General features: G+C 33.8%; 2 protein-coding genes across 3 annotated transcripts; both read left to right on the top strand.

The window, feature by feature from the left end:
* Window positions 1–4,254, top strand: LOC7486033 (probable methyltransferase PMT19). 2 transcript variants are annotated; one of them, XM_052454697.1, is made up of 6 exons: window positions 1–824; window positions 1,173–1,383; window positions 1,736–2,033; window positions 2,485–2,865; window positions 3,294–3,371; window positions 3,618–3,847. In XM_052454697.1, the coding sequence occupies exons 1-6, from the start codon at window positions 189–191 to the stop codon at window positions 3,622–3,624; spliced, it is 1,611 nt and encodes a 536-aa protein (XP_052310657.1). In that variant the 5' UTR covers window positions 1–188; the 3' UTR covers window positions 3,625–3,847. The 2 variants fall into 2 exon arrangements, with proteins under 2 accessions (XP_052310657.1, XP_002310457.4); XM_002310421.4 differs by lacking the exon at window positions 3,618–3,847 and adding an exon at window positions 3,869–4,254 and having other exon boundaries at window positions 3–824.
* A 577-nt stretch (window positions 4,255–4,831) lies between these two features.
* Window positions 4,832–9,774, top strand: LOC7486032 (pentatricopeptide repeat-containing protein At1g06710, mitochondrial). Its single transcript, XM_024605040.2, has 3 exons — window positions 4,832–8,003; window positions 9,013–9,436; window positions 9,519–9,774. The coding sequence occupies exons 1-2, from the start codon at window positions 5,001–5,003 to the stop codon at window positions 9,055–9,057; spliced, it is 3,048 nt and encodes a 1,015-aa protein (XP_024460808.2). The 5' UTR covers window positions 4,832–5,000; the 3' UTR covers window positions 9,058–9,436; window positions 9,519–9,774.
* Window positions 9,775–15,463: the final 5,689 nt, after the last annotated feature.

The following is a 15,463-nucleotide window of genomic DNA, read 5'->3' on the forward strand; positions in this document are numbered from 1 at the left end:
ACTCGTAGAACAGAAGTCCAAATCCTCTAAAAATGTGGCCAATTCCAAAACAGTAATTCACTGATGAGCATCGTTTCCTTTTCGACGTATGGCCAGAGCTCTTATAATACCAAAAAGAACTCCAAAAATACTTCTTTCCATCCCACCATTTGTGGACTTTTGCAAGTCCCAGCAGCAGAGACACAGTAATGGCAAAACCAAACCCTCTCAAGCATCCCCTTTTAAAATACTTCATCTCCATTCTCCTTGTCTCTCTCTCCTATATTCTTGGTATCTACACCAGCTCCAACAATTCTACTAGCCCCCCTCTTCAAGAGCAGAAACAGCCACTTAACTGTCACCAACTTAACTTCTCATTGTCTGTTCTTGACTTTGAATCACACCACACACTCTCTCTCCCTCAAGAACCTCTCAGAAACCTACAATTCTTCAACTTCTGCCCTCCAAACTTCACCAACTACTGTCCTTGCCATGATCCATCAAGAGAAACGGATTTTACTGCCGAAAGATTCTTTAGTAGAGAGAGACATTGCCCTGAACCTTATGAAAAACCAATGTGTTTGGTTCCAAGGCCTGCTGGGTACAAGAGACCGTTTTCATGGCCAAAGAGTAGGGACTACGCTTGGTTCAAGAACCTGCCTTTTAAGGAGCTGAGTGAGGTCAAGAAAACACAGAATTGGGTTAGATTGGAAGGTGATTTGCTGGTTTTTCCAGGTGGTGGGACTTCATTTCGAAAAGGAGTTAAGGGTTATGTTGATGAGATTAAACGTTTTGTGCCTTTGAAATCTGGGAGCATAAGGACCGTTCTTGATGTTGGATGTGGGGTAAGTTATGGAAAGTTATGAATTGCTTCTTGTTTAGGTACTTGGTGGAACTTGTCTGTGCTTGCATTTTAGGTATGTTTTAAATTGTGATCTTATATATTTGGGTTTGTGATGATTCACAGCACAACGAAGGAGAAGAGGTAAAGGGTGTTAATTTTTAATGGATTTAACCTGTTTTTACTGTTGCTTGTAGGTATTGTATCTTCAATTTTGAAAGCGGGGGCTTAGAGAGGCTAAAATCGTAGAAGTTGATCACATATGAACTTATTGCAAATGACAGCTGTTCTTGTAAATTTGATACTTGGACTCTGCTTGCTAAAATTTTGGCCATTGGTTGATTCTTTCCAGGTTGCAAGCTTTGGAGCACATTTAATGGATTATAACATCCTCACAATGTCAATAGCGCCAAGTGATAAACATGAAGCTCAATTACAGTTTGCACTGGAAAGAGGAGTTCCAGCCATGCTTGGTATACTTAGCATCCATCGGTTGCCATTCCCTTCAAGATCATTTGATATGGCTCACTGTGCCAGATGCTTGGTTCCATGGACTAAATATGGTACTCACAATAGGTTCTATTCATTGCTGTGTGTTTATCATTATAATGTTAAGTGACAAACAGAGTATCTTCGTTTTTCGTTCCATGGCTTTTGAAGGTGTTGGTGCATTTGAGATTGATAAAAGAACATTTATACTGGAATTAATTTTTACACTGCTCCCCAAGAGTCAAATTAGAATCATATCAATTTCAGAAAGAAAAAAAAAAAACTTGATTCATTTTGCATCTATGTTTTTCTTGGTTTTTACGCCCCATACAACCATTTCATTCATGATCTTGTCCCCTTGCGGAAGTTCAATGGGATCCCGATGTCTTATTTCTTTTCCTCTCTTTTCACAATGCAAATGGCTAGATGGACTTTACCTCATGGAAATTGACCGTGTGTTGCGTCCTGGTGGTTACTGGATATTTTCTGGACCACCTATAAATTGGAAGGCTAATTACAAGGGGTCAGAGGTGGGAGCTCAGGAGTTGGAGCAAGAGCAAGCAAGGTTGGAAGATCTTGCTGTGCGACTGTGCTGGAAGAAAGTTGCAGAGAAGGGAGCAATTGCTGTGTGGAGAAAACCAAATAACCACATTCACTGCATCATAAAGTCGAGGATTTGGAAATCTTCCCGGTTTTGTATTAACAGCGATCCTGATGCTGGTTGGTGAGTTTGTTCATTGTATTTTCACTTTTAGCCATTGTAATTTCCATGAATCACGAGTCATGACACAGCAATTGGATCTGACTAACATGCAAGAGTTCTGGTATAACAATCTTGCAAAGGGACTCTTGCCTTCTGGGTTGTGGTGTGCTCACTCCTGTCAATTTGTTTGACATCGGCAACGTCAAAAGGAAATAGGTTACTTTTTTTATCATGTCAGAATGTGTCTGATACTCTTCCCTCTTGGTGTATGTTGTAACTAGAGTGATGCTGCAGTAGGATGCTCAAAAACATCACCAAAGCCACATTGCAAGCTAAACTTATTTCAAGACATGAAGCCCATGATGATTTTTGTGAATATGAAATCTTGTAAAACGTTGTGGGAACCTCATTATTTCTGAATGTACCAATAACCCATGATAATTTTTTTTCATTTCTCTTGATGCTTTCACAGGTATAAAAAGATGAAACCATGTATTACTCCTCTTCTAAATGTAACAGATATCCACGACATCTCAGGGGGTTCTCTTGAAAAATGGTCCAAAAGGTTGAATATTGCTCCTCCTAGGACTAAAAGTGAAGGAATTTCAGGTGCGGCCTTCGAAGGAGATAATCAGTTATGGAAAAGAAGAGTTAGACACTATGGGATCATACTCAAATCTCTCTCCAGAGGCAGATACAGAAACATAATGGATATGAATGCTGGCATAGGAGGTTTCGCTGCAGCACTGACTCAATATCCAGTTTGGGTAATGAATGTAGTACCTTATGATGCTAAACAGAACAACCTTAGCATTGTGTACGATCGTGGCCTCATTGGAACATACATGAATTGGTAAGAATGAAATTAGTTCTTTGAATTTTCATGTTAGCATAATTTTCTATTTTTTCGATGATGGTAATATACATTGCGGAGATCATTGATCTCTGTAATTTTCTGCAGTCTTTGCTTTGTGCATTACACTTAAGTTGAATCTTTGAAAGTGAAGTCTGATTTTCAATTTTCTTCTTTTATCCCTTCCTGGTTTGCTCAACTCTTCGAACCCCAACGCTGTCTCACCAGTATTTATGAAATCATTTCCTTGTATGACTGACTATTCCTTGACAAGGCCTTATACTGGCGTAACTCGACATTTATTTCTTTGGAAAATCATTTTCTTCTTTTTATAAAAAAAAACAACTGATAAACTAAGATGCATTCGAGAAGAATATGCAACTCCTTTTCATTTATTCAGATGTGAAGTAATAGAAGGTAGATTGCAGGTGTGAAGCCTTCTCAACATACCCTCGGACGTACGACTTGATACATGCTCATGGTGTATTCAGCATGTATATGGACAAGTAAGCAGTTTACTCAAATTTTTCCTATTGAATGACAGTATAATTCTCTTCAAGTCAGTATCCTGCAACAAAAAACTCATGATAAGTTTTTTTCGAAGACAAAAGGAGAGAGAAAGAGAGAGAGGCTCAATGAATTGATTCGAAAAAGACTCAAGAGTGTCACTGTTGAAAGCATCAGTGATGATAGATAGCTCCAGACAACTCTTATTGTCCACAATTAATTTAAATTTTCTATTGGCCTTTCAGATTTTGAATCCCTGTGATTGTAAGAAAAATTTAATGAATCTTCTCCAATGTTGTTGCTCTACACACAGCCATACATGCAGATATCCATGCCAATATTTGCTGAAAACTAGAGTTTAGCTCTGATCACTCAGTTTTGCAGTAATCTTCTCTGGTCGCCGGCATGATTTCATAAATGAGTCTCCATACTCTACCCACAGAAGAATGTGATAAAAATGCTTATTTCTTATTTGCATTGTTTATGTCTCATGCAGGTGCAGCATTCTCGATATCCTTCTGGAGATGCACCGGATTCTTCGTCCAGAAGGAGCTGTTATAATAAGAGATCACGTTGACATCATTGTTGAAGTGAAAGGTATTGCAGAAAAGATGAAATGGAATGGCAGGATTTTACACAGTGAAAATGGAGCTTTCCACCCAGAGAAAATACTATTGATTGACACTTGTTGTTAGGTCTTATATTCTTTATCAAGGAGATGAAGCAAAGAATTACAGAACCATATTGAAGATCATTGTTCACTAGTACATTAAGTGAAAAGATCATTATTATGCATAATATTTTTCACATACAACTCATAGTTATTAAAGCCGATTCGAGAATTAACATGATGCGAGGTTCGGGCTCGGCTTGGTTGTTTAACCCAATTCAATATAAAAAATTTAAGGTTAAAACTGTTATTTTTAATAATTTTAATTAAATAATCTTTAAGTAGATTAACAATTAATCAAATTATTTTATTTTTTTTTCATTTAACTCGGAGCAAGGTTGACTGAGTTTTAAGTATCTATGTAGCTAAACTGAGTTTAATAATATTTGATGTAAGCTCGTATTGATAAGCTACAATCAAATTAATAATTATTATTATTATTATTATTTTTCCATGTAATAAGATACTTCCGACAGAATTCATCGAGGGGAGGGGAGGCCTCAAACGACCTGCGGTTCAACAAAACATAGCGTCTTGTGTTTACAATGCTCCCTGAGGCTTGAGAGTTTGTTCAATGTCTCCTCTAAACTACAATTTTTTTAATTATCGTCCAAGGATTGTAATTTTGTTTTCAATGTCGTCCCTCTACTTCCTACATTAAGGTCATGATTCAACAAATTATAAACTTCTTCAAGTTTATAGAAGGCCCAAAATGTAAGTGAAATTGAAATAATGGAGGTATTTGAAAAATATTTGTACATAATGGGAAAATTGACATAATTTCCGAACCTTAGAGGAAAACGACCCATCATTCAACCAGCATAGGAGACCCAAGAATCCATCCACCTGCAAAAGAAAAACCCTCCTTAAACCCTACTTCCTCAACTGAACAGACAAACAAACAATCTAAAAAATCAATTTCTCTTTCAAATTCTCCAAAATCACACCCAAAAATCAAATGAAAAGGAGGGTCTTAACCAAACTCCTTTCTCACTTAAATCCTTATCTTTCCTCTCGTAAATCAAAACCCCTTTCCCTTTCATCATTTCACTCTCAAAGTTACAAACTTTCCAGCCAAAATCCCAAAATTCAACGCCAAAACTCAACCTTTATAACTACCAGATTCACCTCCACCTCTCCAAGTGACAATCTTGAAGGACTGGTTGATCCAAATGACCCTTTTTTGCAAGTGGAATCGCGGGTCGAGGCCTTTTCTAGCGAAGAATTCGCAATTTTACGCGATTCTTTGTTAAGTCCTAGTGAAGATAGGCAAAGATTTGATCTTGGTAAGTGTTCAAATGAAGCTACTTTGATTGCAAATGTGATTTTGAATAATAATGATGGGTTTGGGAACCAGACCCTGAAATTGTTAAGAGAGCATAGGGAGAAATTGAATCCAAATTTGGTTGTTGAGGTTTTGAATATAGTTAAAATCCCTGAATTGTGTGTTAATTTTTTTATTTGGGCTGGTAGGCAAATTGGGTATTATCACACTTTGCCCGTGTACAATGCTTTGTTAGAGATATTAGAAAGTAGTAGTAATAATAGTATTGATAGAGTACCAGAGAAATTTTTGCGTGAAATTATGGATGATGACAAGCAAGTGTTAGGGAAGTTGCTCAATGTATTGATTCGTAAATGTTGTCAAAATGGGTTGTGGAATGCTGCATTGGAGGAGTTAGGTAGGCTAAAGGATTTTGGGTATAAGCCGTCAAGGTTGACTTATAATGCTTTGGTTCAGGTGTTTTTAAGAGCTGAGAGATTAGATACTGCATATTTGGTTCATAGGGAGATGTCAACTATGGGGTATAGAATGGATGAGTTTACTTTGGGCTGTTTTGCGCATTCCCTTTGTAAATCAGGAAAGTGGAGAGAAGCCTTGTCGTTACTAGAGAAGGAAGAATTTGTGCCTGATACAGTGCTTTATACGAAGATGATATCAGGGTTATGTGAAGCTTCGCTTTTTGAAGAAGCTATGGATTTTTTGACCAGGATGCGGGCTAGTTCTTGCCTTCCTAATGTTTTGACATATAGGATTTTGCTTTGTGGGTGTTTGAATAAGGAAAAACTTGGTAGATGTAAGAGAATTCTTAGTATGATGATCACAGAGGGCTGTTATCCCAGTCCTAGGATATTTAATTCTCTTGTTCATGCTTATTGCAGATCTGGAGATTATGCTTATGCCTATAAGTTGCTAAAGAAAATGGTGCAATGTGGGTGCCAGCCAGGTTATGTGGTTTACAATATATTGATTGGTGGTATTTGTAGCAGCGAGGAGCCAGGCAAGGATGTGCTAGACTTGGCTGAGAAAGCCTATGGTGAAATGCTTGAAGCAGGGGTTGTACTAAATAAGGTCAACATCAGCAATTTTTCTCGATGTCTTTGTGGGATTGGAAAATTTGAGAAGGCATATAATGTTATCCGTGAAATGATGAGTAAGGGTTTTATACCTGATACCAGTACTTATTCAAAAGTGATTGGTTATTTGTGCAATGCATCCAAAGTAGAGAAGGCTTTTCAATTGTTTCAAGAAATGAAAAGGAATGGTATTGCTCCAGACGTGTATGTATATACTACACTAATTGATAGTTTTTGTAAAGCTGGTTTTATAGAACAGGCTCGCAACTGGTTTGATGAAATGGAAAGAGATGGTTGTGCCCCAAATGTTGTGACTTATACTGCTCTTATACATGCTTACCTTAAATCTAGGAAGGTGTCTAAGGCAAATGAAGTTTATGAGATGATGCTGTCCAAAGGCTGTACTCCTAATATTGTCACGTATACAGCTTTAATCGATGGTCTATGTAAAGCAGGGAAGATTGAAAAAGCTAGCCAGATTTACAAAATAATGAAAAAGGAAAATGTGGAGATCCCAGATGTTGATATGCATTTCAGGGTTGTTGATGGTGCTTCAAATGAACCAAATGTCTTTACATATGGAGCTCTGGTTGATGGTTTGTGCAAAGCCTATCAGGTCAAAGAGGCACGGGATTTGCTAAAATCTATGTCAGTGGAAGGTTGTGAGCCAAACCATGTCGTATATGATGCCCTTATAGATGGATGTTGCAAGGCTGGCAAGCTGGACGAAGCACAAGAAGTGTTTACTACGATGTTGGAGTGTGGGTATGACCCAAATGTATATACTTACAGCTCTTTGATTGATAGGTTGTTTAAGGATAAACGGTTAGATCTTGCCTTGAAAGTCTTGTCCAAAATGCTAGAAAATTCATGTGCTCCCAATGTTGTTATTTACACCGAGATGATTGACGGCCTCTGCAAAGTCGGAAAGACAGATGAAGCTTACAAGCTTATGGTTATGATGGAAGAAAAAGGATGTAATCCAAATGTCGTAACTTATACTGCAATGATTGATGGCTTTGGAAAAGCAGGGAGAGTTGAAAAATGCCTTGAGCTGTTGCGACAAATGAGTTCCAAGGGCTGTGCTCCAAATTTTGTGACCTATAGGGTTTTGATAAACCACTGCTGTTCTACTGGCCTTTTAGATGAGGCTCACAAACTTTTAGAAGAGATGAAACAGACATACTGGCCAAGACATGTAGCAGGTTATCGTAAAGTCATTGAAGGTTTCAATCGTGAATTTATAGCTTCTCTTTATCTTTCATTTGAGATAAGTGAGAATGATTCAGTGCCAGTTGCTCCAGTTTATAGAGTCCTGATTGATAATTTTATCAAGGCTGGAAGACTAGAGATTGCTCTTGAGCTGAATGAAGAGCTCTCATCATTTTCACCATTTTCCGCTGCCAATCAGAATATACACATTACTTTGATTGAGAATCTGTCACTTGCACATAAAGCTGATAAGGCTTTTGAGTTGTATGCGGACATGATCAGTAGGGGCAGTATTCCAGAGCTAAGCATTTTAGTTCACCTTATTAAAGGACTACTCAGAGTCAACAGATGGGAAGAAGCCTTGCAACTGTTAGATAGCATATGTCAAATGGTTTGTTTCTTTATTTCTTCTCCGTTCCTGCTAATTTTATTTTCTCTCTCGAACACATTTGTTCCTTTATTAATCATGTCATTATGTGCTTCCTATCTATTATTATTATAAAGTCAATTGAATACCTATCAGTAAGCATGTCATGGCAGTGTTCTCAGTTGGTAAACAAACTATTAGTTACCATCTTTGAATATATCTGTGCTCTTAGAAACCAAGGTATTAGTTACTCCCTTTGCCCAAAAAGGAAATGAAAGTTTTTGCCAAAGAGACCAGTCTTAAATCTTTCTTTTGCGTCATTTAAATGTTTCAAAGTGTTTGAAAATTTTACCAAACACTTCTTTCATTTTTTGGAGGAGTCATCTTGATCTCACATCTGAATGATAGTTATTTACTCTAGACATATAATAGGACATAAACTTTGGCCAAGTGATCTCCATCTCCATCTATCCAGAGCAGCAACAAGTTTTTTGTGGGCAGTAATAACTTAAATTTGTGCTGCAATCCTTATTTCAAAACTTTTCTTTAAGGGCTCCAGTTTATTTGCAGGACCTTTTAAATATCTGATACTTATGTCCTCTTGCCAAGTTTATACCAAACGAACTAGATTGCGGAACTGAATATTAGAGAAGAGTTCTATTCAGCATAGCTGTTTGAATTAGGTGGTTGAGTTTTTAAAAAAACCAAGAGCTACTAAACCTGTCAGTTTGGCCTTTGTGGTTGAATTAGGTCTACTTTTTTAACCAACTTCTTTATGAATCAAACCTGGTCATATTTTCTGGATATCCAAGATTTCGAAAGTGTCCAAGGACATATCAATACTAGTGATAGAATAGATAGTGTTTGTTTTATGTCGAGTATCAGAAGCTGTTAAGAGTTGGCAGTTCTAAATATTTAAGTTACAAGCCATGTCCATCATTTTCCATGTTAAATTATCTTCAATGTCAAGTTAGTTGTGTAATTTTTAGATTTCCAATGGATGGTTATACTTGCAATTTCTTCTTTTGAGCAGGATATCCACTGGGTCCAAGAACAAGAAACTGCTCGTACAAGTTAGTCTTTGCTGCAAACGTTACTTTCTCGAGTTCTCGATTAACCTGACAGTTCAAAACTTCAGTACAATCGCTTTGCTCGTAGACTGAGACAGTTTTCATCAATCTGACAACCACTGCATCATCAAGTGTTTTGCCCGGAGATTGACATGGAATTTCTACCAATCCTAGGACTCAATGGTGCACCACTAAGTTTTGCTCAGAGACCTGCTCAGCTGATGAGATAATGCACAAGTGCAAAAGGCTGAATGGATGGTCAACAGTTGGAAACTTAACATTCTCAAGAATTGGTTTGTGGGTTGTTAAGCTGCAAATGAAAGACGTTGGCATCGCTGCAGAACAAGGAGGAATTTTGCTCTTCAATCACACAACCTAATGAATCCGGTATTCCATTTCTTACATTTTTCTGTTTCACACCCTCTGACATTTTGCATGATATACGTTGCTAATCAAGTGTTTATTGCAGGTCAGTGCCTCTAAACTGATTCCCCGTGGCAGTGCTCCTCAGACGATTAATCTGTAACCTTGAGGGTTAGTTTACTAGATTAAAATGTAAACTTTTGTGGGGCTAGTTAACTTAGTTTAGGTAATTGGCATTGTCCTAAGAGATTAGAGATTGAATCTCATGCAAATATAGGATATATAGGAAGGATGAACAGAGGGAGGGGAGGTTTACCCCGTTGTGTAACCCATTTGTTGTGTTAAAGATGGGATTTTTAATCTCTCATTTTGTTCCTCTATAATTCATAATTCTAATTATGGTCCAGCAACAAAATTGGTTTAGCTCTCTGACAGTTCTAAAATCGTCACCCCCCACTCACAGAATTTGAACCATACTGTCAAGTCGAGTAGAGTATCGGTTCAAATGGTCTGGTTTGAATAAAAATTCCCAACCGAACTGAGTTTTTTTTTTATCTTCCAAAATTTTGAACAAAATGAATAATTAGATTTGGTTTTATATTTGTTAGAAAAGAAAAAGTTCAATTTAAATAAATGAACTTTGTTCGTTTCGGTTAAAATTTGAAACCGAAAATTGAATTGATTTTTTAAAAAAATTATGACCAAAATTGTCCAAATCAAACCATATTGATATTCAAGAACTATTTATCCAGTGAGTGGGTCAGCCAGATTCTAGGCTTACCCACTGGATGGTTCTCTTTTTAACTTCCAAGCTTGAATATTCCTCGAGGAAAGGGGGAATGTATGGGAAAAGCCATTAATCTTTTTCTTCGATGAACTCATCCTTGTGGATAATGGGTTGGTGAGATGACTTGTCAATTATGAATTTGCCTATTAAAAGAGGGTCCATTTGCTACGAGTCACAGGCTTCCGACGTCGTCCAAGATCCGCAGAACTTTCCTTTGATTCATGGGAGGAAATCTGTGGTTTATAGTAAAACAGTGAGAACTAGGATTCTTTAAAAAGGCTAATTTTTTATACTTTTCAACCCGAAATTCTTTATTATTATTAAACTTGAGTTGCTGAGTATTATAATATATGTATATTTTATTATATATAAAATGTAAAACAAGAAATAGTAAAATGACAGTTAGAAGTTAAAATCACCAAATTCAAGCTCCACAGATTTAATTTTTTTTCCCTTTTTTATAAAGAAAATGTCAATAATACCCATCATTATCTTAGTCAAAGAGATGACAAGTTAGCCAGTGGAATAGACTTGTTGGTCAGATGATAAAATATTGATTCCTATTTTCTCTTTCACGTTGGTTGAAAGAAATACGATGAAAAATCAAAGCATAATTATTAATTCAATTTGGCTTGGCTTGAGTGAGACTTGTTGATCTTGACTTATAAATTGAGTGAGACTTGTTGATCTTGACTTTAGCTCTTGTTAAGTTTTCTTTTTTTTTTAATGATTTTAAATACTAATTCAATTAAATCTAATTAATTTGGTTGGGTCAGTAAAAATATAAATAGCTAATGCATCTTTTTTTTTTAAAAAAAAAATTATCCAAAACAATATTGTTTTGGTTTTTACATATATATATTTTATTGAGAAATGATGTTTTATTTTATATAAAAAAATTATTAAGATGATTTGATTTTAGAAGTGATTTGAGTTAATCTGAATACTCAATAATTTAAATACAACTACCAGAAAAGGAGGTAATTTAAAAAAAAAAAAGAGAGAAAAAAAGGAAAAAAAAATAAAGTTTGACTGAGATATTGATGTTTTGGAATCTTGTTAGTGCAAGTGTTGTTGTTGTCTGTTTGGAAATGTGATTGCAATTATTTTTTAAAGTGTTTTTTTGTGCCGAAATGTATCAATATGATATTTTTTTTATTTTTTTAAAAATTATTTTTGAGATCAGTGCATCAAAACGATCCAAAACATATAAAAAAATTAAATTTTTAAAAAACACAATTTGCACCGCGTTTTCATACAGTGTTTTAATGCAAGGTGGAACGATGTTCAATTAGTTTATAGGAAAATTAATTAATCTTGGTTAAAATTATGTTCAATAATAATAAAGAATATTTGTCAATATAATTAAAAAATTAAACTACTATCGATGATTAAAATCATAGTGATATTCTAGAAAATAGATAAGATCGGTGCAGGATCATATAATATTTTTTATCATATAAAAATGAATAGTTATTACATAAAATATATTTCTAAGTAATTGTTATGCTACGATTGCCATGTTCACTAAATGGCACTAATAAAATGATGGATGTAATATTTACCATTGCAACACATAACAAAATAAAAAATAAAAAGTTCAAACAAGGCAGAAGAAATAGTAACAATTTAATAATAAGAACATTAAAAAAAAAAAAATAGAGTTCAAGTAGAAGCTATTTTAGCCCAAGACTTAGATGATTATTCTTTGAAATAGTGATTCGACCAATTCACTCTTGACTCAAAAAAAAATTTCAACTAGGCATTAGAGGTAAGGTGGTTTTTTAATTAGGTTAGTAAATTTGTTTTATTTGTATAATAAAATTACTTATTTAATCTTAGAATAAAATAATTTAAAATCTATTACTCAAGGATATTTTTTCATTTTCATGTTTTTTAGAATAATATTTTTTTTTCTTAGATGCCATTAAAAACAAAACCAGCAAACTCTCAAACAAGAACCTCTTTTTTTTTTTTGTTATTTTACATTGTTTTTACTTTTTATTGTAAATTTCAAAGGTACTCAAATATATTTTTTTATATTACATTTATTAAATATAATTAAAATAAACTTATTGGCACATCGTGCCAGCACGTGGATGACCCTCACATTGTTCAAACACATAGTATGTAATTAACTCAATTCATCCTTTAATTAAAGAATATACAAACCCAATATTGAATTAATTTCAAATGCAAATAAGATTAATTAAATCTTAATAATCCATCATCAGTGAGTCTAAACTTCTTGCTGGAAAACATCTTAAAAACTTTCTTTTACAGCTAGGGATCAAATTGCAATTCTACTGAAATTCAGAGTAAAATCTTAATTTTTACAAAATTAAAGGACTAAACTTATAATATTATATAAATCAATGAATAAACTGAATTTCATCATATTTAATCCCACAATCAGTTCTGCCCAGAATTTTAGAATACGTTTCAAGGGTCAAATCATAATTCTCCAAAGTTGCAGGGACTAAATTGTAATTTTCAAAAATAAAAGATCAAAATAAAATTTGATCATCTTCAATCTCAAGCCCAGTTTTTTTTCCCATAATTTTTCAGTAAAGGTTTCTTCACAACTCAAAAAATTACTCACTAAAAATACATTAATTAATCAAATTTAATCTCAAATAATTATTCTTAACAATCCACTTGAATCAATCAATCTAACAATTACCCATAACAATCATTAATTAATTTTAACAACAAAAACCTCAAATCTTTAAAAACCCTACAAAATCAACATCACATTTATCATACCTATCAAAACTCATTTTTACCTTAACACTTAATTCTTTTATCATCTATCTCTCAACTTTTTTCTTTATTTATTCCTTTATCTCCCTCTTCTTCACCTTCTCCCTCTTTCTCTTCCTCTCACTTATGGTTTTCTCTCCAAATTAATGGTATCTTTGTTTTTTTTACCTTATATATATATATGAAAAAGACTACAATGCCCCTCAATCATTAACACCCATAAGAATGAACTCAAGGGCACTACTGTCTTTTCAAGTCATTTTTATTTATTTATTTATTTTGACTTCATATATATTTTTATCACAATATGTGAAAAGACAACAATGGCATTCATAAATATTTATATGTTCCTTTCTATCAAATTCTAGTTTGTTGGTATTTGCGTGAGGCCTTTCCAGATTCTAATTTGTGAAAATTTCATTTTGGTCTCTCAATTTGTGAAAATTACAGTTTAGTCCCTGAACTTTAAAAAAATTACATATTGGTTTCTATAGCATAATTCGAGATTCTGGACAAAATTAAGGATGCATTATGTGCAAATTCCAGTATAGTTATGAATTTATGACATTTTAAGTTTGGTTCTCCAATTTGACAAATTACAATTTGACCCCTAAAGATCTAATAAAATTTCAGATTGGTCCCTAGATATAATTTTAGTTTTTCAGATTGGTTTGATGGATAATTGAGGTTTTATGATGAATTATTATCAAGTTTTATGATATTTTTTTTTATGAATTAGATTTCGGGAAAACCATTTAATTTTTGGGTTTTTGGGGAAAATGACTAGTTTGGTTCATAAACATGTAGGGTTATGAGTTAGACCCTTAGTTAAGTGTATTAAATAGATTGTACATTCTTTTCGAGTTATTTTTTAGTGTGTTTTTTTTTGTATTCAAATAATCTTGATATTCTACCTGCGGGATATCAGTAGGATTTCTTTCGGTATCTGCTTTTGAGTTATATTCGCTTTTGAGTTAGGCGAGTGAATAATTTTTTATATGCATGAGAAATAGTATAAATATTTGAATTTTTAATATGAATTGGACCATGCTTCTTGATATATATATATATATATATATATATTCTTTTGTTATGATAAAACATGATCAATTGTTGAAGATGAATTCTTGATATGAGTCAATATACACTTTTGAATTGACTTCTGAATTGATAGCTTCTCATTTGATTGATGTCATGAGTTGAGCTTTAAGGTATGAATCTTTCTGTTTGATTATGATATAAACCTATGGTATTCCGGTTAGAATACACATGTTAATATGGTAGTGTTAGTCTTTGTGCATATCGTATCTGAAACTTTAGTTGGTCAGCGGAGTCACTAACACATATGAACTGATCATCCCACATTACGGAGCCTTATGTTCATTGCATTTTGATTTTCTGACAAGCTTTACCTTATGATATTCTTGTTATGGTCTATTTGAGAAATTTTTCTATAAAAATCTAAAGCCATCTTTGTACGTGTGTGTGTGTGTATATATATATACATTCCTCATTTTTGTATTATCTCGTGTATGTATATTGAATTTTATCTACTCACTAAGTTGTTGAACTCACCCTCTCATTATTTATCATTTTCAGGCTTATAGCTTGTTAGCATGTCACTTTTATTGGACCAAACCTACTATTTTGGTTGTAATTAATACTTTTTTTTATGTCTAGTTAGTACTCCACAACTACGAATTTGTATTAACTTTTGTATTAAAATAATCAAATTATATTATGAAGTTAGTTTTGTTATTACTATTGCATTGAACTCTAATTGAGTTATTTAAAGGATAAGTCCGTATATGAGTTTGGGTTCGCTTAGGTATGGAACCCTGGAAGGAAACCTTGCTTATGGGCCGGGAATCGGGTCGTGACAGTTTTAGTTGGGTTATTTTTGACAAATTTTAATAATTTTACCAGTTTGGTTTGTTTTAGTTTAATTTGGATTGGTTTTTTTTAGTTTTTAAAATTTAAAACCAAAATCAAATCGAATTTTTTAAAAAAATTCTAACCAAAATTTTCCAATAAATTTGAAAAATATTTGGTTCAATTAATTTTGAATTGAATTTTAGTGGATGTTTTAGGTAATCTTGTTTAATTAAGCATGTCCTTTGAAAACTTTCTTTAATATCATTAAGGATTAATATTTATATATTTGTAGGGATGTAAGATTTCGTTTTCAACATTGGATATATTAATGTATAATATGGAGGGATGGGGAAAAGCAAGAATAAAAAAGGATTTCAGAGAAACTTGCTTTGACATGCTGGCATAGTTGTTACACCCCATCCTAGAGGTCAATTCAGGACAAGACGAGTTCATGTATCAAGAGGGTTATTGTAGGTCAATGTAAGTTGATCAATTTTTTTTTAAAGATCAAAACGATGTTATTTTGATCAATTTTTTTTAGTTAATAGGTTGAGAGTCGAGTTTTAACTAGGTTAGACTCGAGTTGATTAAGTTAGTGGGTCAATTCAGGTTTTTAATTGAATCAA

Source organism: Populus trichocarpa, chromosome 7 (genome assembly GCF_000002775.5).
Source record: "Populus trichocarpa isolate Nisqually-1 chromosome 7, P.trichocarpa_v4.1, whole genome shotgun sequence".
Classification (NCBI taxonomy): domain Eukaryota; kingdom Viridiplantae; phylum Streptophyta; class Magnoliopsida; order Malpighiales; family Salicaceae; genus Populus; species Populus trichocarpa.

Excerpts from the sequence above, each read along its gene's own strand:
- LOC7486033 (XM_002310421.4), top strand. The coding sequence starts at position 189 with ATGGCAAAACCAAACCCTCTCAAGCATCCCCTTTTAAAATACTTCATC. Across the intron at positions 825-1,172 it reads TTCTTGATGTTGGATGTGGG|GTTGCAAGCTTTGGAGCACA; the intron begins GTAAGTTATGGA and ends GATTCTTTCCAG. Across the intron at positions 2,866-3,293 it reads ATTGGAACATACATGAATTG|GTGTGAAGCCTTCTCAACAT; the intron begins GTAAGAATGAAA and ends GGTAGATTGCAG.
- LOC7486032 (XM_024605040.2), top strand. The coding sequence starts at position 5,001 with ATGAAAAGGAGGGTCTTAACCAAACTCCTTTCTCACTTAAATCCTTAT. Across the intron at positions 8,004-9,012 it reads TAGATAGCATATGTCAAATG|GATATCCACTGGGTCCAAGA; the intron begins GTTTGTTTCTTT and ends TCTTTTGAGCAG.